This window comes from Neofelis nebulosa, chromosome 4 (assembly GCF_028018385.1).
Source record: "Neofelis nebulosa isolate mNeoNeb1 chromosome 4, mNeoNeb1.pri, whole genome shotgun sequence".
Lineage (NCBI taxonomy): Eukaryota > Metazoa > Chordata > Mammalia > Carnivora > Felidae > Neofelis > Neofelis nebulosa.
In genome coordinates, this window is record NC_080785.1 from 147,181,849 (window position 1) to 147,208,171 (window position 26,323).

The 26,323-nt window shown below is 44.0% G+C and overlaps 1 protein-coding gene across 5 annotated transcripts in view; it reads right to left on the reverse strand.

Moving 5' to 3' along the window:
* CACNA2D3 (calcium voltage-gated channel auxiliary subunit alpha2delta 3) overlaps window positions 1-26,323 on the reverse strand; it is an 860,192-nt gene that overhangs the window by 447,633 nt on the left and 386,236 nt on the right. For all 5 annotated transcript variants that reach the window (XM_058726526.1, XM_058726525.1, XM_058726524.1 and 2 more), the window contains 3 exons: window positions 17,634-17,694; window positions 17,391-17,541; window positions 5,176-5,250 (listed from right to left, as the gene is read on the reverse strand). In XM_058726526.1, coding sequence (XP_058582509.1) covers window positions 5,176-5,250; window positions 17,391-17,541; window positions 17,634-17,694 — 287 coding nt within the window. The remainder of the gene's footprint in view (window positions 1-5,175; window positions 5,251-17,390; window positions 17,542-17,633; window positions 17,695-26,323) is intronic.

Genomic DNA, 26,323 nt, shown 5'->3' on the forward strand with positions numbered 1-26,323 from the left:
ATTTCTTGTGGTGTGAAGTTAGATTATTAATTTGAGGCTTTCCTCTTTTTAATATAAGGATATAGTGCTGTAACTTTCCATCTCATCACTTGATTGCTTTGTGCCACATCTTTTGATATATTGTCTTTTCATTTTCATTTGGTTTTATATTTAAAAAAAATTGTTTTTAACGTTTATTTATTTTTGAGACAGAGAGAGACAGAGCATGAACAGGGGAGGGGCAGAGAGAGAGAGGGAGAGGGAGACACAGAATCAGAAGCAGGCTCCAGGCTCCGAGCCATCAGCCCAGAGCCCGACGCGGGGCTCGAACTCACAGACCGCGAGATCGTGACCCGAGCCGAAGTCGGACGCTCAACTGACTGAGCCACCCAGGAGCCCCAAGGTTTTATATTTTTAAAATTTCCTTCAAGACTTCCATTTGTTCCATGCATTACTTACTGGTATACTTAATTTCTAAGTGTTTGGAGATTTTTCTGTCATCTTTCTGTTATTGGTTTCTAGTTTGATTCCATTATCAACAGAAAGCATGCTCTATATGATTTCAACTCTGTTAAAGTTATTAAGGTTTGTATTTCGACCCTGAGTATGTTTTATCTTGGTGAATGTTCCATGAGTGCCTGAAAAGAATGTGTATTCTGCTGTTGTTGGGTAGAGTGTTCTATAGATGTTATTTAGATCTTATCGGTCGTTCAGTTCTTCTATATCCTTGCCGACTTTCTTTTCAATAGTCTATTAGTTACTGACTGTGAAGTGTACAAGTCCCCAGCTATAATTGTAGGTTTATCTATTTCTACTCTCAGTTCTATTAGTTTTTGCTTCATGTATTTTGAAACTCCGTATTTGAAACTCTGGTCCAAACACATCTAGCATTGTCATGTCTTCCTGGTGGATTGATTCTTTTATTATTATGTATTGTCCTTCTTTGTCTCTAGTAATAGTAATTTTCTTTGCTTTGAAGGTGGCTTTATCTGATATTGACAGAACCACTCCTGCTTTTTTTTTAATTAATATTTGCATGGTATATCTTTTCCATCCTTTTACTTTCAACATATCTATGTCATTGCATTTCAAGTGAAACTCTAGTAGTTGGCATATGATTAGACTTTTTTTTAAATCCACTTGCCAACCTCTGTCTTTTAATCCGTGTGCTCAGACCATTTACATTTAAGATCATTAGTGATACGGCAGGGCTTAAGTCTGTCAATTTATCCTTTTTCCTGTTGTGTCTTATTTTTTACATTCCTATGAGTTACTTTTTAAGTACACTCCCCCCTCTATCCGCAAGTAGAACATTCCTATGAAACTTGTCATAAGCTAAAATGGTGTAAAGAAAAGAAGCAATTACCAATAATTTATATGGAAACTTTTTTGAATGTTCCCAGACCCAAAAATAATCTCCTAGGCTTTTCAGACACCTTAGGACACATCTTGCTCAGAGACACATAAAATAAATGGAGATAAAGCACAGATGCTCACAGACAAGGTTCAAAGCTCTGGAGGCTTCATGCAAAGTTGCGAAGTGTGATTCCTGGGGAAAGAGCTTGGCAGGACTGCTCTCACTGTTCAGGGTGCACCCTGCCTCTATAATAACTCACAGCAAAACAAATGCTGGATGCTATTTTTGCTTTTTGTCTTTCTTTATAAAAGTGAAAATCCTCTTCAGATATCTTTTGGTTAGCAAAAACAGGTGTTAACGTAGGTCTTTTATAAAAGCAAAACGGTGTAAAGTGAACTTTCAAAAGTGGAGGATACCTGTACCTCTTTTCATTGTTTTCTTAATTGCTCTGGGTGTTGTAATATGAATATGTAATGTATCACTGTTGACTGATATCAGCACTTACCACTTTCAGAAAGATGTAGAAATCTTATTTCTAATTAGGTCCTTTTACCCTCCATACTTTAAAAATATAATCGGCTTAAGTGTTTCCTCAGCAACAGTGGCCTCGACATCAGATGATGCTATAATTTCTGCTTCAATTATCAAGTATGACCTAATAATCTCTTGATAATTAGGATACTCTATTACACTTATTCCTATTTTTACCCATTCCAATATCTGTCCTTTTTGAAGATTCAAGCCTCTTTCTGTTATTTCCCTTCTATTTAGGTAACTTCTCTAGCCATTTTTTTTCTGGGTAGGTTTGCTGGTAAAAAATTTTCATAGTTTTCTTTCATCTGCATATGTCTTTATTTCCTCTTCATTCATTAAACATATTTTCACTGAATACAGAGTCCTGGATTGATGGTTGTTTTCCCTGAATACTTAAAAGATGCTATGCCACTTCCTTCTGGCCTCCATGATTTCATATGAGAAGTCTGCTGTCATACAAATAGGTAATCTAAGCAATGTGCCCCTTCTCTCTGTGACTATCAAGTTATTTCTTTTCCCCTTTTCTAATTATATTTATGATGTGCCCTGCCATGGAGTGACTTGGGTTTATCCTATTTGGAGTCTACTCAGCCTCTTGAATATGTCTGTTTATGCCTTTCACTAATTTTAGGAAGCTTGCAGCCAACATATCTAGTCTTATTCTGCCTCTCCTCTGCTAGGACTTTTGTGCTATGAATGTTAGCTCTTCTGTTATCACTCCACATGTCCCTGAGACTCTGTTCATTTTCTTCCAGTTCATTTTCTCTCGGCTGTTCAAATTGGGTAATTTCTATCGATTTGTCCTGAAGTTTACTGATTTTGTCTTCTGTCATCTCCACTCTACTACTGAGCTGGTCCAGTGAGCTTTCTATTTTGGTGACTGTATTTTTCAGTTCTATAATTTCCATTTGGTTCTGTTTAATAACTTCTATTTCTTTGCTGAGTTTTTTTTTTCGCTTGTTTCAAGAGAATTCCTAATTGCTTGTTGAAGCAATTTTATAATTTCAACATCTGATTCATGTCAACATTGGCTTCTGTTGATGGTCTTTTCTCATTCATGTTGTGATTTGCCTGGTTTGGGGAATGACTAGGGGTTTTCGACTGCTTTCTGGGCACGTTAGGTTTTATGTTACAAGACTCTGGATCCTATATAATCTTTTTCCTAGCAGCCAGTCTCTGTGTTGAGGTATAGCACAAGGGCCCAGTGGATGTGGGTGAGGTGGAAGGTCGATTCCTCATTGAGCCCTGAAGGGGTGGAGGGCTGCCCACCACGGTCATCCCACTGGTGTTTGTGTGCAGTAGTAAAGGTATTGTCAAGAAGGTTTTCTGTTTGAGGCTACCCCCTTCCTGGCTGTTAAGCTAGAAGGAACAGGCTTTTCTTGAATTCTTTTTTTTTTTTTTTTAATTATTATTTTTGGTCTCTGCCTATTGTAGGTATGAGAGGGAGGGTCCTGGAGTGCTCCATTCAGACAGATGGTGGGAATCAACAAGAAAACCCAGGCAACTCAGCTCATTCATTTAAGTCCAGGAAGCTCATCTTCCTTTTTCACCTTCCAGAGTCTTCCTAATCTTGTTTACTGGGTTACCTCCAGGGTTTTTTAGTTGTAAAGGGAAGAATCTGATTGGAATGTGGCTGTTCCTCATTGGCAGAATTAGATGTCTAGATACATTTTTATATTCAAAACTGCTCCAGTCTTCAATATTCACACATTTCCAAAGACAGGTTTAAATAAATGCTTAGCCTGCTTTATCTAACAATCTTTTTTGCCTTTCATAAGACTCCATACATCCAAATATCACACTGCTCCTTGTTTATTTGGGAAGCAATCTGAAGGGAGGCCATGACCATTTTAAGCATCTTTTCTAAATTTTTATTTATTTACTTTAGACAGGGTGGGGGGCAGAGTGAGAGAGAAAGAATCTTAAGCAGGCTCCACACTCAGCACGGAGCCCGATGCAGGCTTGATCCCACAACTCTGGGATTATGACCTGAGCTGAAATCAGAAGTCGGACACACAACCGACGGAGCCACCCACGCACCCTAAACATCTTTTCTATTTAATGTTGCAGGCAACATCACTGGACACCTATCTGAGGCTCTGGAGGATATTCCAAAGCTATAATATTGGGAATGGGGCAGAATCCAGACCCAGGCAATGGTCAAACAAGGGGAAGGTCCCTAGGAAAGTTTGGCTATAGGTTTAAATCATTCATTCCCTACAAAGTGACCATGAACAAACTTTCCCTAGATACACCTGCTCTTTGAGCTACAATGCACTTCTTCTACCCTCCTAACATAAAGCCTATTACAGTGTTTCTTGCCCCTCAAATTGAAGCTTGGACATTAGCTCTGGTATAATTTTTCCTTCTCACTCTGTGTTCTAGCTGGAATGAATTTCTCCTAATCCTCTGTTGTTCACTCCCTCAGAAATGCCACCTGCACCTAAGATGGCACCACCTGCCCACTTGAGCCACGAGGGGTCTCCCCAGCACAGGCACAGCACTTCACAGAAACCTACCCTGGCAGTGCCCTGAGCCACCTCGTGGGAATCTGCTCTCCAGGAGAGGAGCAGCCCGTCATGGCAAATACAACGAAACAACACGAGTAATGGCAGCTGTGTGTCCTAGGAGGTGTGATATTGTTGCTACACAGCTAATTTGACCTAAATTGTCACCCGGCCCTGTAGGGGGTGCTATGGTGGTAGCTATAGTGGTCTGTACTCATAAGTTTAAAGATGGATAAGGGGAAAAAGGATTTATTTTATAGAAACCTATTCTGGGCATTTTCCCAGAATGCTCCAATAGGAAGAGAAACTTTTACCCCATTTCCCAAGGTCCTCCTTTAACACATCCTTCATTTGTTCCAATGCTCAGAGCACTGAACACACAGCAGTGAGCAGACATCATCCCTGTCCTCATAAAGCTTACCTTCTAACCTGGGAGACAAGTTACCCCCATAGATACCCCAACGATTATTTAATCAACTGTAGGAAGAGCAACAACAGATTTAACAAGTGGGTTCAATTTTCTTTGAAATCTCAGCAAAAGCTATTTTCTTTCAATGGTTTCAACATAGGTATCAAGCATGACACAGGACGTACATAGAGCAAGAAAAAGTAAATCAATGCAAGTATTTCAGAACTACTGAGCTTCTGAACTCAATGTAATTATTTTATTGCCATGATTAAAGGCAATACATTTGATGAGTTCCTAAAAAGTAGAACAGAATTAGCGTCAGCCACTACCGTGAGGGAGAGTAGGCCATGCCATGACCCCTGATGCACCTGCCCAGCCACAGACCCTACCTCCTTGTTTGTCCTGTCAGCTTGCACCAATGTCCCATTCAGGCAAGGTTCCACGTAGTGAAGCTCCTCATTATACTGCAAAGAGATGAAATAGCCAAGAGAACACAATTAACCATTTTAGTGGTACCAAATAACTTAAGGATACATGCCAACAAACAAAGAAGCAACATAACTAGGGGTTCGATTCGTTCACATAGGTGACTTTCTCAATTGGTGCCCCTATATAAAATTGTGCTTAAGTGCCAAATATTCTTTCCTTGTTTGAGGAAGGAAGTTCTAGAGCATGTGCTGATATATGGCAGTGTTCAGGGTGTATACAGTTAACTGACAGTCCTTCAGGAGTGGCTCCAAACACTGGGGCTCCGTGGCCATGACTGACAGTGCATGATCCAGGTGGGATCTAAAGAGCATCCCAGACGTGGGTGGATATAGCTCCAGCTCCTGTCTTTGGTTTTATGGAGCCAAAGGACCCGTGTGTGGGTCACACATGAGTGACAACAGAATTGAGGAAAGGAAAGGACCTTGATATTCCCCGGTCACTCTGGGAGGCTCTGTGAGTATGGGTCAGAGCACTGCTCATGAGCAGTGACACCACCTTCCACACAGGCCAATGCCGACCTTCCCATTATTTTTTATCCCAGAATACCCAGAATATGACCATTTGTTTTTGTCCAAACTCACAACTAGGGAGTGGAAATTTGAGTGCTCTTATCTTCACTTCTCTCATCAAGCATGATTCTCTGCACTGTGGCGAGGCTGGGTCCTTCTAAAACACAAATCGGATCATGCCGCATCCCGCCAATCCCATTCACACTTTCCACTGCTCTGCAAATCAGCCTTCCCAGGGTACAGTAGGGCTCTGGACACTTGGCCCTGTTGACCTTCCCAACTTCACTCATTCATTATCCCTCCCTAGAGACTTGGCACTGGCAGCCCTAACTCCCTTCCTGTCCTCTGATATATCCCATCTTGTCCTCCCACACAGGGCCCTCTGCCTGGAGCCTTGCTCCAGCATCTCCCAGCTGATTCCCATTCATCCTCTGAATCAGCTCATTCCTGCCTCCTCTGGGAAGCAGCATGTGGTGTAGGTAAGGCTCCTCTCCTGTAAACTCCCAAATCCTAACAGCCTGGTGCCTGGATCCCTCACCACAGGTGGGGCCACACCGTAAGGGTCCATATCCGGTTCCTCAGTATGTCCCCTAGTGACAACGACAGGGGTGGGCCCACAGTAGGTGCCCAACTACAACGTATTCAAATGAGTGTCATCATGTTTCCACTGCAGCGACCAAAAACCCAGCCCAGAGCTCCAGAGGAAGGGAGCCAGAACCACCTCTCACAGGCCCAGCTCTCAAGCAAAGTCTGGCTAAGGGGTTTGGACTTTAAGTGTGTGGAGTGAGGACCATGGAGGGCTATGCACAGGGAAGTGGGGGAAATAAAGAGATGAGCTTGGGCCCACCGCTTCTGGACACACTACAGGGACAGACTGAAGAGGGCCAGAACTACAGCTGCTACAACAGTGACAGAGATTATCCTGTTTCAGTGCCGAGGTGCTTGCTAATAAGCAAGTAGGAGCAGTGATAATACTGATATATGCAACTCACTGTTACTGAGCCCTGACTCCACCTGGGCACAGACTAGACTTCATTCACGGGACACCTCAACCTCATGTGGTAAGCCCTTCCAATTACTCCCCCTTCACAGATGGGGAAACCGGGGCAAACCAAGGATGGCCAACTTGCCCAAAGTCCCTGGGGAGTAAACAAGGGGTGCAGTCCTAATTCAAACCCAGGTAGTCTGACCTTATAGCTACTGACCTGAGGACCTGAAAGCCCCCAATTTCTCTTCTTTGGCCCCCAAGATTCTATGCTTTCTATCAGTCTGACTTTTGCTCCCTCTTTAATCTTTGTTCTTAGTCACAGAAAAGCACTTGAAAAATTGTCGCTCAATGGTCATAGAGCTTAGATCTCCTCTGAGGAGGCATGGACTAAAAAAAAAAAAAACCAAAAACAAAAACACGTTTACACGATTCTGAAATTAGCCCTTGACAAATGGGACCATGACTTTCAGTCCAAAAATGGAACATCATCTGAGGATCCAGGAAGCAATTCACAGTCCAACCTGAAGAAGAGTCTCTCCAACGTTCTCAGTCTATATTGGACTGAGGCGGGCAGGTGTTGAAAAAAGCAGCTATTTCCCCGTCCTCTGTCTCCCTTGCTGACTGAGCTGGTTGAGAGTGACAAGATGCCCATTCTTAAAGCCTGAAGCAAAACCAGACTTAGCCAATCACATCTATCCCATCCTCCTCTGCTGAAAGCATGCTTTCCTAGCTTGTCTTGAAGCTAGAGATGGTCCCTTGATTCATTCCCAGCCAACAAAATGTAAGGGTTCATTTTCTGCAAAGTTTAATGAGTTTTTTTCTTGTCATTATGGGAAAACTCTCCTCTACCCAATGCCTTCCTTCTCTCCTTCCTTCCCACTTGGGATGCCATTGTGGGGTTGTAGCAGTCATTGTGCAACAATGGGTGACCAGATTAAGAATGGAGAGCAAAGGTCAGGAAGATAGAGCCAATGTGGGTCCTTGAGGACACTGTTGAAGCATCGTACCAAACCTGCAGCCACCCTGCTCCATGTCTCTTCCGTGAGATCATATGAGATGCCTATATGCTAATGCAGCCTTTATTCAGGTGTCCTATACCTTGCAGTCCCAAACTTCCCAGTTCCATTTTCCACGTAAATTTTAAACTTCATCTACATTCTGCCTAATACATATCATCAATATTGATTCCTGGGGTTGTGTACTCAGGTGGGAGTCAGGACACTTGGGTCCACATCCTGCCCTGCCATGTACTCCCTGTGTGGCCTTGGGAAAGTCACTGAACCTTGGGTCCCAGATTCGTATACATAAGAAGGTGCTAATTCATCTTCTGTTTACCCTCCAGGGGTTCCTGTGAGGATCCAATGAGGCAACAGACCTGAAACAACTTGGCTAGTGTAAAGGTCCATGCATGTGGGGGGCTGCAGAGGGGGCTGGAAAGTAAAGAAGACCAAAATGTTCTTGCCCTCATCAGGGAGGAACATGTGCAGTAATCAAAACCATGCTCGCCATCGCTGTGTAAGACGTGGCCACAGTGGAGGAATCTGCTCTTCTGAACCCCCGCCAGCTTGTTAGTGGCATCATCCAAGCTTGCAGTTGACTAATTTCCCTTGACTGCATCAGGATAAAGCTATGCTGAGCAATCTGGTGTGTATCACCAAAGGGAGCTGGGCTCAGCCGTCCGTGTGAGGGAACGGTGCACACCAGGCAGCTGTGCCGAGGAGGCCCATGGGCCGTGCGTGCTCACCATGCTCGCCGCACTACCCACTGCTCCTCCCTAGGGGAACGCCAAGGGCGCCCTGTATGTGAAACTGCTTCCACGCTCCCAGCAGCTCGCCGTTGGGAAACCTTCCAGTTCCTACAGTTTAATGGATGTTCTCTGGATTTCTACTTTGTGAAACGATGATGTGGGATGGCCAGATCAATTCACAACTGAAGATCTGGTCAACTCCAGCCCTAAGATCCAACGGCCTGATAAACAGCTTTCCTTCGCCCCTACTTAAACAATCAGACATCATTAGTCTAAAAAAGAAATGGATGCAGTGCACACCGTCATCACTGGCCAGGTAGAATTCTCTTCTGCCATTTGCTTTTGCACGCTCCCACTGCTAGGAATGAACCCTAGAGAGGCACTCAGCCATCTCTCTCTCTCCCCCCAAAGTGGGTAGTCCTTCCTGTAAATCTCGGGGAAATGGGAAGAGTGTCTTAGCACGGTGGGAGAGAGCTGAGGCAGCCCTGGAGATGGTCAAGCCAGTCCACCAACTACGTACTAAGAAGGTAGACAAAGAATTTTCACCCCTTAAAGAGCTAGGACTGCCACATGGTCACATCTGTTTCTTTCCCCCCTTCTCCTTCCTTGTTGGCTCTCCTCTTCTGATTCACACAAGGGTAGAGCAGTAGAGCTAAAGCAACAGAGGCAGACACCCCCGAGTTCAAATCCTGGCTCTGCCACACACCAGCCGGGTGACCTTGGCCAAGGCTTCTCAGTTCTCTGAGTCTCAGTATTTGTGTTGGGGAAATGGGAATTGTAACTGGATTTCCCCCCGTGAACTCACTGTGAGGATGAAAAGAGGTAAGTGGGTGAAGAGTCAACACAGAACTCAGCATATAAGAAAGAGGAAGACGGCATCTGGATGCACAAGCACAAGGAACCAAGAAAATATATATGTGAGTGTCATGTGTGCTACGAGAGAGAAAGACCAACAGATGTGGCCTCCAACTGGAGCTGACATTTGCTGAGTAGGAAGGGGGTGTTGAGGACAGGGGTCACAGGCCCCGACCTCCCCTGGAGAGCGAGGCGCTACGTTCGTTGGACAGAAGTGCTGCGGCCATAGGCCCACGTGACTGTCTAAATACCCAAGATGGAAACCACCACGGTGCATGGCTGCACACTGTCCCACTCCATGCCACACTCTGAACCTCTCAGTGACAGGGGTCTGTGGCAGACATGGAGTCAAGACAGTGCAGCTGGCTTACTGCCAAATCCCCTCCCAGGAAGGCATCTGCCACTGGGCCCTTTGTTCCTTTGTTTGTTCACTGAATAGTAACTAACCTGCTAGGTGCCATAAAACATAAAACACTGACTAAACTTGCACGTGAACATCATTGCAGAGTTCTCATGAGCCACTTTTTCCTACTTGTATCCATAAAAGAATATGCTCATTACATCCAAAGATATTGCTTTGGAAGATACTGTTTCTCCTTTTCATGATAAAAAGTGCATATCTATGATGCTGCCATGGTCCATACAAAAAACAAAACCAAGCTTGATGTAAACCCGTGGTCTTCTTCAGGGATTAGACTACCACCCACTCTTCTCTCCTCTCGGGAACTGTTCCTCCCGTCCTCCCAGGCCAACCACACAACTCTGGGCTCTGACAGTGAGGACACGTCACCACCTGCCTTTTCCTTCCTTCTGCACAATCCCGGTAGGCATTCGTCACCTCTGTCATTTTAAAGACACAGCAAAATCCTCAATGGGAAGTTTAATGATCTGAAATAGGAAAGGCGAGGTTTAGGTTTCATTAAATGAATGGCCGGAATGTGCTGGAGGAGGATCTAAAAATAAAGAATTAAGTGGGCCGGGCTCGCCCACCAAGGCTCACACAAGTTTTGGCACTGGTGTAGGATCGTGCCACATGTTGGCTCACGAAAATCGAAGCCTAGAGCCCAGGAGTGAAAACCAGCTGACTCTGGGCTCTGGATGATATTGAGAACTCAACCCTACTTCGTGCCGGAAGCTGGGCTGGAGGATGAAAGCAATGGAGCTGCCAGGCCTAACAGAAGAAGACCATTAACTGCCTAAAAAAGAGGATGAGGGGAGACCTAATCAAGAAGGGGAAAACTTTAGGGGGATGTCCCTATACATCACTCTGCAGCTGACCCTCCACGTCCTCCGCTGCCTCCAGGTAGAGTTCCAGTTCTTCGTGTGGGTTGGTCTGGCCTGCCTCTCTCAATCCAGCCCCGTTCTTTTTATCATCAACCCCCCCCACCCAGCCCTCACCCCAGCCACCAACTCCACCTCCCACATTCCCCACCCTCCTTCAGGGCAATGCGTCCAGAAAATAAGCTCCTTTCAGGTGTTCCCACCAGGCCCAGCCCTTCAGGCCCGTACTTCCTGGGGGTTGGAGAGGAGTGACTACCTCCTGCAAAGAGCAACTTCCTCCTCACCTGTGCATTCTCCCCGCCTATCCCATCTCCTGTAGAAGCCCCCTACCTTATTGTTCCCTTAGTCATCACTTTTTCTAAGACACCATCACTGAGTCCCCAGCCTGCCCAGCTCTGTGCCCTCCTAGAGCCCCTCACTGCACCCTCAAAGATCACACTGCTCTGACTCTGCCCTGAGCACCTGCTTCCTGGATGTCTCTCTCCATACCCAACACTCACACACACAAAACCTCAAGGTCCACAACCTGTCTTCTTTAGTTGCAAAGGCAGCCTTAGTACTTAACACTTCACTCTTAGCACTCAATAGTATTTGTTGAAAGAATAAATAATCAGAACAAAGAGATGAAAGACTAAGATATAGAGAAGATTATGGAGGGAAAAGAGGCACAAACCTAGGGGGTTAAAACTGACACAGAGGAAACAACAAAAAACAACAAAAAAAGAGAATCTCTATCCCTTTCAAAAAACAGATAAAAAGTAAATGAAGTAAGTGGGTACATTTTAGAGAGAATCCTAAGTTACACACACACACACACACACACACACACACACACACACACAAACACACCCCAAACCACAGAATTACAAGGCTGGCATGCTCATGCAGGGCAAGAAACTGATGCAGAATTGCTGGAACTCCATTAAATATTTATACGGTTTTATTATTGGGCGCGCTTTTGATTAAATAACCTTTCGAATGAAAATGTGTAGGGTTTATGTAATGAAGCAGATGAGCCCACAGTATTTTCAGCAGTACAGGCATCCCAGGGATCTTCTGCATTAGAGGAGCTTCCTGTGTAATTTGAAACACAACTGGACGTAATTAGTAGTACAGAACAAATGAGCACTGAAAGAAAATACCAGCCTCATACTTTTAATACGGAATCGATTACTTGAAAGAGTAAATCCGTAGCAGACAAAGCACTGGAGGAACGGTTCTAAAGAAAATTCTGCAAATTAAAACCAGGGCACCAGAAAGTTCTGGGTTGAACTAACAAATGGTGCTCTTCTCTATTCAACTCGGCACAAACACAGGCTGCAGGAAGCATTTAAATTGATTTAACAATATCAGTCCAGTTAATACTGTGTTCGTTTAATGCATGGCTTAGGCTTCTGTAAAACCATTTTTCAAATTTCAGCATCGGACAGAATTAGCACCCTCATTTTTATGATAATATTGTTAATTTAATGCATGGCTTGTAGTTAGACTTCAAAGCAAATCAGAAAAATATGCCTTTTCTCTTGTCAGTGACATCTCTCTTCATGCACCAGTGGTTTGACCTTAAATTTTAACTTTGGCTGCACAAAATCACTCTCTTATTTCTTATATTCTTTTATAATTCACCCATTTAGTTCATCAGTCTTAGATTTTGCAATACCCTGTCCGTGAAAGCTAAAACAGTTTCTAACATTATCGTTTCACATTTACTCTCTGGAAAGACCTGAATTGGAAGCTTTTCAGTATAATATATAAGATGCATTTAGCCAATGAGCTTAATACAAACACGCACATGTGCACACAGGACTGAAACAGCCAAGGAAAGACTCTTACTATTTACATCTTCTCCCCTCTTCCCTTATTAAGGCACTGAAAACCAAGTGGCAACGATGAAGTAGATCTGTATAAACAAATACCTAGGATGCACATGGGCTTCCAACACTGAAAAACAAGAGTGAGTTCTTTACTTCTCTCTGAAACTCTGAAATGTCTCCTCAAACATCTACCCAACGAGCAGGAGAAAGCGGACAGTGTAATGAAGGGTGAAATGATCATGTCCTCTCCCATAAATGGACTCCAGCTGACAAGAACAGAGCACTCAAACAGATTTGCGGGGCATTCTGGATGGAGTTTCAAACCTCCCATCGTCCTGCACGTACAAGAATCTGCAGCAGGGTCTCCCTCTAGGCGGAGGCAAGTAACCATTCTCAACAGACTGAAAAACCTACATACACCATCTTACTCGAGCAATTTTACCAGCGTAGAAACCGAAGGTAATGGAGGAAAAAAACACCACCATGATGTGGCAAGGCAACATTGGTGAAACATATTTAGGATTGAGAGAGACAATTCAAGGGAATGAACATGGACGTTTGCCAATTACAAATCCACTATTTAGAACTCTCAAAATGTTGGCGTCATGGACTGAATGTTTGTGCGCCCTCCCCACAGTTTCATGTTGAAGCCTTAACCCACAATGTGGAGATGGGGCCTTGGGAGGGGATTAGGGCTAGGTGAGGTCATGAGGATGGGGCTTCGTAACTGGCACCTGCGTGAGAGGAGACAGGATAGAGCTGGCTCCCTCTTTCTCTCTCTCTCCGGGAACATACACCGTGAGAAGGTGAATGGCTGTCAACGAGCCAGGAAGGGAAGCCTCACAGAAACCAAACCCTACTGGACCTTGATATTTGACTTTCCAGCCTGTACAACCGTGAGAAAATAAATTTCGGTTGTGTAAGCTACCCACATTATGGTATTTTGTTACAGCGGATGGAGCTGAGTACTAAAGGCATACCTTGTTTTATTGTGCTTCCCAGAGTCTGCGTTATTTTCACAAGGTTACTTTCTGAAGGTTTGTAGCAATTTTCTGCAGTGCAAATCTGTGGGCACCATTTTTCCAATAGCATTTGCTGACTTTGTGTCTGTCTGTCACATTTTGGTAATTCTCGCACTATTTCAAACTTTATTATTACTATTATTATATTTGTTATGGTGATCTGGGATCATCAATGAAAGCTCAGATGATGGTTAGCATTTTTTAGCAATGAAGTATTTTTAAGTTAAGGCACATACATTGTTTTTTAGACCCAATGCTATTGCATACTTACAGACTACATTGTCATGTAAACATAACTTTTATATGCACTGGGGAACCAAAAATTTGCCTCGTTTTATTGCGATATTCACTTTACCACAGTGGTCTGGACCCAAACCCGCCATATCTCCAAGGTATGCCTGTGCAGTTTCTAAGTGTGTAACCATTTTAAGACCCTACTTAGTGGACATTCTCGTAATACCTAAGTATATGCATGCCTCTTGGTGCAGCAATTCCACTTCCAGATATTATTCAATAGAAGCACACCCAACCCTGCAAGAATCCATGCCCAAGTCCATTCTCTGCAGCACTCTCGAGCAAAAAAGAGACCCAGAACAGCATGACGTCCAGCAAAGGGGGACTGGTTAAATAATTAATGTCAACTACAGGGTGATGAAATGCTCTGCTCTTCAAATACACTTGCTTACAATAAAAGCATAGAAGCAAGTTGCCGAGTATTCTGGAAAACAGGATTCTACTGCTGGGGAAAAATTACATATGTTCATATACTTGGAAAAACTTGGAATATGTGGCAAACAGCAAGAGAATAGCAACTTTCTGATTGTTTAAAATTTTTACATAAGTTGCCTGTAATAAAACAATCAGGCATGGGGGCGCCTGGGTGGCGCAGTCAGTTAAGCGTCCGACTTCAGCCACGTCACGATCTCGCGGTCCGTGAGTTTGAGCCCCGCGTCAGGCTCTGGGCCGATGGCTCGGAGCCTGGAGCCTGTTTCCGACTCTGTGTCTCCCTCTCTCTCTGCCCCTCCCCCGTTCATGCTCCGTCTCTCTCTGTCCCAAAAATAAATAAAAAACGTTGAAAAAAAAATTAAAAAAAAAAAAAAAACAATCAACGTGTAAAAGTCACTGTTAATTAGTGGTTCCTTTTTTCATCCTGGGGCTTTTAATATAAATTCGCTAAAGAATTTGATCCATTCTCTTACCCCTTAGGGGGACAGCCTTCACAATTTTAGTATCGAGGCTTCAAATAAAAAAGTTCAGAGTATCTTCCTAATCGTCCAAATAATTATGTAAATGGTCTTGAAGTTGATCATTTATGTTGAAAACTAACAAGCAGATGTACAGTGAGGGTTAATGGGACCTCTAATGGGTTTCTTTCTATAAGGGGACAATTTGGGGTAAAAAAAAAATAATTAATTTTCTTCCTTAACTATTCTATAATAACTAGCATGTCTGCTTTTAATTATCTTAATCACTCCGTCTTCATTATTGGGTTGACACTGTTTGTATATCTTAATGAACTTACAGAGATTATTTCAATCGATTGGTTTTGTTAACAGAACAATAAATCCTGACTGATAAAGGATCCACAATGTAATTAGTTAGCACTTCTTATTATGCTAATTTCTGATACTTCTGTAATGAGTAATTAAAGATTAATAAGAAAGATAGTCCCAAATTAGCTGCTTCTTATCTGTAAATGCTTCAGGATGTGTGGGGATCAGGCTACATTTGCATATTCACAGTGAGACTGGTAACTAGAGTAACTTTTCTGAATTTAGAAACCCAAAGTTCTGTCTGAAAGTTTCCTTAAAGAACTGTGCCCTGGGGCCATAGAATTTCACAGCAAGATGTTTGAGTCACTCAACTATGATCTCTTCACTTCTGCTCAGGAAGTAGGATGAGGTAAAGCCAGACAGTTTCTGAGTTTTTACTGGGCCACTTTTTCTGGCTGTGTGACCTCTAGCTGGTATCTTCTTTTTATTATTCTTTTTATTATTATTATTATTATTATTATTATTATTATTAAACTTATTTTAAGAAAGAGAGAGCCTGCACATGCAGGCAGTGGGGGATGGGCGGGGGGGGAGGGGCAGAGAGAGAGGGAAACAGAGAATCCTAAGTGGGCTCCATGCTGACAGCACAGAGCCCAACGTGGGGCTCAAACTCATGAACCATGAGATCATGACCTGAGCCAAAACCAAGAATTGGACATTAACCGACCAAGCTGCCCGGGCACCCCTAGATGGTAGCTTCTAGCTGTCGGTTCCTCTGTGTCCATGCCCCAGAGCTGGGGCGAAGATCCCATGAGATCCCCCACATGGGGCACTCATGAGAGCTGGCATAAGGTGGGCGAGGCAGCTGCAGGGATTATCCTTTCAGCAGTATTTACACTCTTACTATTTGCCAGGCACTGTCTCGGGCACTGGGTATAGTTGAATAAATAAACAAGCCTAACCCCTGCTCCCATGGAATCTATTGTTCTCCTTCTCTTCCTTTTCTTCTTTAGGGCTTTTAAAAATCTGAAGCTACAAATCATGGTGGCCCACAGCTGTGCCTTCCTGCTCAGTCTCATCAGAAGCATGCGGGCAGGACACTAATTTGAGCCATTTAAGTGCCATTTAAACACCCGTGCCCTCTGCCTCGCCAATAAAAGTAGGCTCTGTGCCCATGCAGAAGGCTGCCTAGATACAGGATCCCATGATGACACATCTGCTCAGGAGCCTGGGGAAGCCACACAGACCACAGCAGGAGCATGCTTGGAGCCTGTCTGCACTACTCTTCAAACAACACCCCTTCTTTCATGTCCTGCCATTGGGGGGGGGGGGCTCCTGTGCCACAGCTCAGGTAGTCCTGGCAGCAACTCTGCAGGTAATGTGATTACTCAAGCTTCAGCTGACAGTTTGCCTCAAGATGTGCAGCTTGCTGTATGGGACAGAACTATTCAAAACTAAGTCCCAACCCCAAAGCACACACTCTGTTCACCACACCACGCTGCCTTGACTGACTTTTGCAGCCACTCAGTGTCCTAGGCAGAGGTGGGGCGGCAAAGCACAGGTGACTACTAGGCAGGAGCTCCTGGTAAAGTACTCAGGGAAAAGAAGCAGGCTTGTTGTGGCTATAGTTTTTGGAAAAAGAGTAGGAGGGACATAAGGTGCGTGATGAGACTCACACCAGAGAATTGGGGAGAAGAGGAAAAAGAGCTGGAGATGGAATTCAGAAGCCATTGCTCCTTTCCAGGAAGCATGTTATTACTATCCTGTTTGGGTCCCGGGTCTCCCACCTCCCCGTTCTATAACCCTGGGCAAGTCACTGACCCTCGCAACCCCAGCAGCCTCATCGGAGAAAATGCAAAAACCATGCTAAAATTGCTGTGAGGAACAAAAGATCATGCAAATATGAAGGGTAAGCGAATGGCATTCAGTATGCACTTAATAAACGCACTTTTGTTTATGAAGCTGAGACAAAGGGTTCTGTGAGCCTTAAACAGCTCTCTACAGTGTAGTTGTTTTGTCATCGTGATTAGTATTCCTATCATGGTCTTCAGACCAAACCAGCTTAAAGTTAATCTCCACTAGCCATCTGAGGAATATCTTGCAAGACCTAATTCCCCAAGGTTCTGAAAAGGTTGGCTCCCCAGGAAAACTAAATCTGGTGCTACTCTTCCAGATGGCAGTGCCTGAGTGCGAGGTGAGGAGAGGAAATGTGCTCGACTGCTTTCCCAGACTCTGAAAGCCATTCCAACATCGTGATTCAGGGAGCTCACATGGGGCTAACTGGTCCTCATCTCGGGCAGGACTTCTAATGTTGTGTGTACAAAAGCAATGAGAATGTGAACCGGTTGCTGCTAAAAGATCAAATGAACCCAAAGCGCAGAGAAAGCACAAAACAGCTGCACTCACAGCAATTATGTTGAAAAAGTCATCATCCCCCAGCGTATCCAGAATAGATGAGACGGTTTGCTTCGCAATAGTCAGACGGAGCCCTTTCATGCTGCCACTGACGTCCACTAAAATGACCACGTCTTTCGGAGAAGTCGCTGCTTGGATGTACCTAGGTCAGGGGAAAATTAAGCAAAAAATGAATTATGAACCTCTCCACAAGTTCTCTTTAAAAAGTAACTAAGAGGTTTGACCATTTCCTACCATTTTCGGTTCCTGCAGTCAAAGGCAATGACTCCATTCTCATCTGGTTCCCATTTAATCCCTAGAAGAAAAATAGAGTTATGAGAAACCCAGGAACTCCAAATATTTATTCACAGCATTTCAAGGCTGCTCTGCTTTGCTGATTGAACAGACAGGGTGAAAAATCACATGCAATGACCAGCTCATCACATGCTCCATCACCGGCTCAGGGAAGGTGCTTCAGGGCTAGAACACTATAGCAAACATGGCCTTAGCTCAGTTGCTTTAAGGCCTGCTGGAGAGTGGGGACATCTTCAGTAACGTTTGTCTCTCAGGGAAGGACAGGACTCCAGCCCCTTCCCGTGGCTAATGATGAAATTAGCCAAGGTCATTTCTCACTGTCCAGCAAGTTGTTGAACCTGGCAGCATCACTCATAGACTTCGGGGCAGAGTCAGGCCATGTCTCTGGGTCCAGGTAACGCAATGTGTGTAGCATGGCAGGTAGGAGCTCAATACATTTCCATCTTAGAATATACACAGGCCTGGGGCGCTTGGGTTGCTCAGTTGGTTACGCATCCAACTTTGGCTCAGGTCATGATCTCATGGTTTGTGAGTTCAAGCCCCGCGTCGGGCTCTGTGCTGATAGCTCTTCAGATTCTGTGTTTCCCTCTCTCTCTCTGCCCCTCCCCTCCCCTGCTCATGCTCTGTCTCTCAAAAATAATAAATAAACATTTAAAAAAAAAAGAATATACACAGGCCTGTCTTCCCCTCACTCTTGTATTTACCATCAGGAATACTGGCCTGGCTTTCTACAACTGAAATGGGAAAAAATGGTCCTAATTATGCTGCATTACAAAGTTTGAATTTCAGGCTTTGAAGCCCGGGGAGTTTTCCCCATGTGTAAGATAGGATCCCATATCCTTCATCTTGTGGTTTGCAGACTGGTCGGGATACATCCAAGGTTAACATTCTCTATTTACAACTTGGTTTTTAAGAATAAAATTTCATTTAAAAAGAAAAGTGCTCCCTAAAAATAAGATAGCAAATCATTGTTTTCAACCATTAATGCTGCTCAGGAATGGATTTGAAATACAGACATTAGAGTTAAGAAAATAAAAAGAGAAAACTGATTTTCACAGGAGGAAATCCTGACTCAGATGGTAGCAGTGGGAGTCTCCTTTCCAGTTACTGATGGCCAACTTTCTGGACCACACTGAAATAATAATATGTGTCTGAGATAACACTCCCAAATTATTACTCAGAAAACCATGAGATGGCCGTTTGTTACCCAAAAATCATTTTATTCTGTTCTCCTTGTACCTACATGTCCCACCTACAAATGGGCCTAATGTAAAGAGTTTCCTGTACCAAATTTGAAAACAGAAGTATGAGAAGCCCCTGCCAATTGAAGGTCATTAGGCAATGAAGGTAAAGTAAAACTGACATGATATTGCACACCAAGGGACAAAAACACAATTTATTTAAAATATAATGGAAGGGCACCTGGGTGGCTCAGTAAGTTGAGTGTTTGATTCTTGATTTTGGCACAGGTCATGATCTCACGGTTCATGAGATCAAGCCCCGAATTGGGCTCTGCACTGACAGAGCAGAACCTGCTTGGGATTCTCTCTCTCCCTCTCTCTGTGCCTTTCTCCTGCTTGCACATGCTCTCTCTCTCTCTCTCAAAATAAATAAATAAACGTTTAAAATAAAATGAAATAGGGGCGCTTGGGTGGCGCAGTCGGTTAAGCGTCCGACTTCAGCCAGGTCGCGATCTCGCGGTCCGTGAGTTCGAGCCCCGCGTCAGGCTCTGGGCTGATGGCTCGGAGCCTGGAGCCTGTTTCCGATTCTGTGTCTCCCTCTCTCTCTGCCCCTCCCCTGTTCATGCTCTGTCTCTCTCTGTCCCAAAAAAAAAAAAACAAAAAAAAAAAAAAGTTGAAAAAAAATTTTTTAAATAAAATGAAATAAAATAAAATAAAATAAAACGGATACACTGCTTTGTGTAAAGCCAAGTATAGTTAGGATAGCATGGTCTTAACACACACTGAAATTCTACCCATGATGAGGCCAGGAAATGTTCCAATTTATAATTTCACAAAGAGTTGGCTTTAGCCCAAATAACGATAATTATTTTATAACGTGTTGACCCATGGTAGACCTTCAGCGGATGTTCGTTTCTCAAATTAAATTGTGGTGACTGTTCTTAGACAAGGACTGTGTCTGATCCTGCTTCACTCCTCCCCACTTTGCTGTCCTTCCTCCCCATCTCAGCCCCATCTCTGTGTGCCCCATTGGGACAAGAAAATGTGCAATTCTTTTTACAGTTCCAGCATTTAGGCTAGGGCCTGGGAGGAAGGGATTAATGACACTCAGTGCTCTCCTTTTGGATTGAGATCATTCCCCTGCACCTGCACGTGGGCTTGTAACTCCTTCTAAGCACTGCCCTACTAGGTGCTTTTTGAAAAAGTTGACATGAAATGAGTCTGTTGGGAAAACCTTATAAAGGATATAATTCCAAGGAAAGTGGAACAGATGGGACAACCCCAGAGCCTTGACTGGGAAGGACAGGCTTGGCCTCTGCCTGCCCTCAGGAAGCCTCATGCTGGGCAGGGAAGCTGGCAAAGGATAAGAAATCCCAGGAACCAGAGATGTCACAAAGGAGAAGTGCCTGAGGCTACATTAGTGTACAAAATGGGATTCCAATCTCTAATGGGAAGAAGGATCTTCTTCAAATTGAGAGCAGAATGATGGTATATTAGTTTTCTAGAGCTGATATAACAAAAGTCCTACAGATTGGGTGGCTCAACAGAAAAGAACTCTCTCTCAGTTCTGGACGATAGAGGTCTAAAATCAAGGTGTCGACAGGGCCTAGGGAAGACCCCTCCCTTGTGTCTTCTCAGTTTCTGCTGGCTCCCAGCAATCTTTGGTGATCCTTGACTTGTTGCTTCATCACCCCAATCTCTGCCCCTGTCTTCCCTCTGTGTCAGTCCTCTCCTCTTATAAAGGTATCAGTCATACTGGATTTAGGGTCTACTCTAATTCAGTGTGATCTCATCCCAACTTACTTATTTACATCTGCAAAGACCTTAATTCCAAGTAAGGTCACATTCTGAGGCTCCAGGAGGACATAAATTTGGAGGGAGACATTATTCAACCCACTACATATGGGTAGGACTCATAAAACAAAAGTGGCGGCCACAGGGTGAACAAGAATATCCCAGGCATAAAGAATGAAATGTGCAAAGGTCCTGAGATTGAAAAGAGCATGTCAAGTTCAAGGAACCGGAGGAATTCTGGTATGGCTGTGCATAGAGAATGTCTCTGACAAAGGAAAGGAGCCTGGGTGGCAGCAGGAACCATGAGACCCAGGCCTTTCCCGGTCAGGACGTGAGGTACACATTGAGTGGGGATTAAGACAGTACCTTGAGACAGTTCTAGGCATAGTGGCCTAAGGTAGAACAATAAGGGTCATAACTTGACTCAAGTCAGGACTGGATGAGCACCGAGGAGACATCTTGCCCAAACCTGGCACTTGGGTCAAAATTTTCAACTCATAGCAGGGACTCCAGTCTCTCAGAGTTCAAAAGATTTTCCTGAGATTGCCAGTTATGACCATAGGACTTATTTCCCAAATGCCACGTCACCATGCTCTTCCTTACACAGGCGTTACATGAAGATGTCCTATGAGAAGTCCTCCGGGATGTCAGCATGAGTTGAATGAATAAAAGTAAAACTGGTTTCTATGCCATGGGATGGATACTGTGGGCCTTTAATCTGTTTATAGCATCTTGAATCTCCATAACTGGCTCAGCAGAGGCACCATTTACCAAACTAATTGGACCACTGAGCCCTTCCTTTCCCAATCTCAAAACAAAATGTGTTTTTGGAGGCAAACACCAGGCAACCCTGTCTCAGCTGGTACTATCTCCCCTAGGACATATCAACTTTTCAGTATATAATTTTTTGTACACACAGATATTTTGAAACTGTTCAAAGAACTTTAAATCACCGAGAAATAACAGTTGGCTCATCTTAAATCTTTGAGAACCAGGAAATTGATACGTAGCCAAGAAGCACCCCATGAGCTATATAATTTCTGGAATTGCCACTATGCCTTTTGGGATCCCACCCAGGTTGGTTGGGGAATGAATCTCAAGATAAAAGGAATTATGTAGTCATTGGCTCAGGAAGACTTTGAGGAGGGAAGCAATAGAGAAAAGAAAGGGAGCATAGCTTTGTAATGTATTTATGCCAGTTCCCTACTTAGTCACTGTGTCCCACCGACTATAGCCAGTGACCAGCTTCTCAGAGAGGCAGTAACTCTACTGTATCTGAGGAGGCAGGGCTGCTACTAACAGTGTGATGAGACCAATATGTCTGGTAGATTTTGGTCCACTGAATGATTCATTCATTCAAAAATATGTACTGAACACCTATACAATATGTTATTGTTGATGATGGTACCAGAGTGATAGCCAAACGTCTCTGTCCTCCTGGGGCAGATATCTTAGCAAAGGAGATGGGGATTGAAAGCCTGATGGCTCAGGATTACAGGCCAGAATTCATATTTTATAGATTAAGAACTGCCATAAGAACAAAGCATGAAAGAGGTGCTGAAAATATTAACACCATTACCAACTCCCTCCTATCCTGCTGGTGTGGCTTGGTCAGTTAACCCCTTGGTCTGCTTTCTCATTGGTAGAATGCATTTTATAGTAGCCCCAGCCCATAGAATTATTGAGGATTAAACCAGACAATGCTTGTATAGACGCCTAGGACAGTGCTCAATAAATGATGGTCACTATCACTATGATCAGCATTAATATTAATATTATATTAATATTAACCGTACTCCAAGGACGCCCAAGGATGACAATGAAATAAGCAGAGCTTTTGATAAGGCCTGAGTAACAAATCCTGCAGAGCTCAAAGACCCATTATCTGTATTTTGTTGCTGTTGTGGCTGTTGCTGTTCAGAAGAGCCTAACCAGAGTTCTCTCTCTGCTCAGTGAGACCTTTTTGTAATACAGGAACTAAAAGGTAGGCCAGTACCTTGGAAACTGGGTATCAGACTACAAAAATCTTTACCCATAGAGTTACACAGCTGAACATGCCAGCTACTAGCCACATGTGGCTGTTTAATTTTAGATTTAAGTTAACTGAAGTTAAATAAAACTCATATTTTAGTTCCCCTGTCTTCGCTAGGCACATTTCACATGCTCAATAGCCACATGTGGCCGTTGGTTACCATAACAGGTGCTATAGATATAGAACACTTATATCATCCAAAAGACAGAACATGGAAGTGTTGCCACATGGCTAAAGGCCCTACACTGAACTTGTAAAGGCCTGTGTAAATCTATTCAGAAAGAGACAACATCATCCCAGGTACTTTATTAGGTTGATGTTGACTAAAATCCCCCTTCTGAGAACTCCATGCTCCCACCTACAGAAGTTGAGATTGCCCTCCTTCTTAGTGATCCTCTAGCACCTTCTATTTCCCCCATGTTAGCATTAAACACACTGTACCATCATGACCTGTTCACCTGTCTGTCTCCCTCATCTTCCCTGTTCCTTCCTTTGGGGATCCCCGCCAGGCAAGGCCACAGTAATGTAATCCTGATCAATCCCCATGGTTTCAGATGGCTAGCTCTACCACTGTCCAGTCTCCCTCACTTGAGGCTGTGGGCATGTGACCCAGACCAGAATAATCCTTGGTCTTACATCTAAGCCACTAGGACAGTTGCTCTCTCTTCCTCTGGGACCATAGTGAGAAATAATACTGCAAGCACACAGCCATATTCTCCATCACTAGGAGATCACCTGCCAGTGAAACATGGTCAGAATAGAGGAAGGTGGAGAGGAAAGAGGGAAGGAAAGACTCAAAATCCAAATGACAATGCTGAATACTGGATCCAGCCATGTCTCAAAACAGCACATTCCCTAGAATTCAAGTTACCTGAGCCAATAAATGTATTCCTTGCCAGAGCTAGCTAGAATGCAGTTTCTGTCACTTGCAACCAAAATCCTGAGGAATGCATTTTCCCACAAGAGGGAACTTCATGAGGGCAGAGACCTTTTCTATTAAGTTCACCATTTTAGCCTCTCATAGTGCTTAGAACAAAACAAGAACTCAGCACACACTGAATGAAGAATGAAGAAATATCCCTTCTCTTTAAGAACATGCAGACTTACCACTGATTCATACTATTATACCACTCTAAACATGGAACGAAGTTTCCTGAAGATAAAAAATCCTAGCAAACAAATGTCCATGAGTCATTCTTCTAACAATCATTTTGTGTCCAAGAGACAAGAGGTGTGTTTTCTGTTCAGAACCAAGCACTGAGTGACCACAAGACATTAATAGGGCAGTGAGACACCATAGGACCATGACTTGTGTCTTTACTAGCACAGAAAAGATGCGGGAATTTTACAAAGCTAAAATTCTGCCACAGATGTCACAAACATGGTAAGTATTTCTGAGTCAATGGCTCTGACTGATTAAAAACCTTGTACATAAATTCATTTCCCCTGTTAGACACACCCTTCATGAGGATGTCCTTTTGTTATGAACTGGATGTTTGTCCCTGCCACCAATTCATAGGTTGAAAACTAACATGACCCTGTGTGACAGTATGCAGAGGTGAGGCCTTCCGGAGGTACTTAGGTTTTTTTTTTTTTTTTTAATTTTTTTTTTTTTTCAACGTTTTTTTTTAAATTTATTTTTGGGACAGAGAGAGACAGAGCATGAACGGGGGAGGGGCAGAGAGAGAGGGAGACACAGAATCGGAAACAGGCTCCAGGCTCCGAGCCATCAGCCCAGAGCCTGACGCGGGGCTCGAACTCACGGACCGCAAGATCGTGACCTGGCTGAAGTCGGACGCTTAACCGACTGCGCCACCCAGGCGCCCCGGTACTTAGGTTTAGATGAGGTCAGAAGGATGGAGCTCCCATGGTGGGATTAGTGCCCTTCTAGGAAGAGTAAGAAATACCTGAGCTTTGGCTCCCTACCATGTGCATCTACAAGGAGAAGGTAGCCATCTGCAAGCCAGAAAGAGGGCTCTCACCAAGAACCAAGTCTGCCAGCACCTTGATCTTAGACTCCCCAGACTCCAGAACTATGAGAAATGAACACCTGCTGCTTAAACCACCCCGTGTGTGGTATTTTGTTATGGCAGCCTGAGATGTCTACTGCACACCCCCCCATTTTTTTTTTTTTCAAATTTCCTCATGACCATAGTTTAAGGACTTCCTGCTGGTGGAGACAAAAGATGATCTATGGTTTCTTCTTATCGGCTCCACCCTCATCCAAACACCACGTGGTAAGATGGTAAGAGGTCCCTGTAGCTTCGTCTATGGATCAGCCCTCTCCCACGCTTTATTTTCAGCAACATCTGCGTTAAATTTGCTCTCTGTTGAGTGTATCAAAACAGATTGCAATTTGGTGACACTGGAACTTTAATAGACCACTGTTTATTATAACATTATCTTTACTAGGATGCTTATTGTTTAAATTTCTGTGAGCTCCAGGAGGAACCACGTGTGCCCCGCTGAACACAACTCTTGGGAAATGTCGAATAATCTGGCAAAGCAGACACTTGGCAGGCAAGTCTCAGGGGACAGATGCTGTGTGCAGGGCAAACGGCTCCTCGAGGCGGAGGCTGGCGGTCTCTGTGCCTCAAAGTGGGAAGACATCAGGTGCCTAGTCTTACTTAATGAAAACATAAAAGTCTCCACTTAATTGCTCCAAGATTATGCCGAGAGTTTTTTCCTTCTTTTAGGTTGAGCTTGTTAATTTCTGCAGCTGTGATGTTGGCACAATTGCAGCCTCGAGTCCTGTTTTCACAACTTGTGAGCAAAATTAAAACTTCCCTTCTTAATTAAAATTCAAACCAAGCCAGAATTAAATTCTTATTGCAAAGCGGAGGTCTGGGGAGGCCTCAGGAACACCTGTTCCAAAGGTATGATGGACAAACTCTGATGAGCATACCATCTGAGGGTGCTTTTGGCGGCCCTGAAGATGAGCTGGTGCCATCAGCGGTGCTTGGGCCAGTCCGAGCTCTTCCTCCGAGGCGGTCAGCTCTGGAGTGGGGAAACCTCAGTTCATAGTTTCCATTTCTCTTTTTTTTTCTAATTTTTTTTTAACATTTATTCATTTTTGAGAGACAGGGTGCAAGCAGGGGAGGGGTGGAGAGAGAGGGAGACACAGAATCCGAAGCAGGCTCCAGGCTCTGAGCTGTCCGCACAGCGCCCGACGCAGGGCTCAAACCCGCGAACCGCGAGATCATGACCTAAGCCGAAGTCAGACGCTGAACCGACTGAGCCACCCAGGCGCCCCTCACATGTTCCATTTCTTACCCCTTTGGTCAGAATTTAAAATTCAGCCCAATTATGACTTGTTCCTTTCCATGGTAATAACAATGATGATAGTAACTATAGTAGTAGTAATAGTAATAAAGCAAACTCTTGTCCAGAAAGATCAAATATGGTGTGTCTCACACCCCAACTCCTCACTTTTGGTGCAGCTTGATGAACTGCTCTATCGAGAAAGATGTGGAAACCACATGCAGATCTAAATGCCTGTGTGTGTGTACGGATGCCATGCTACCGCGCCTATCTGGACCATGACAATAGATATAACAGATTTGAATTTAATCTTTCATTTTCTCCTAATGGGAGGGGGAAAAATTTAACCCTGAACATGAAAG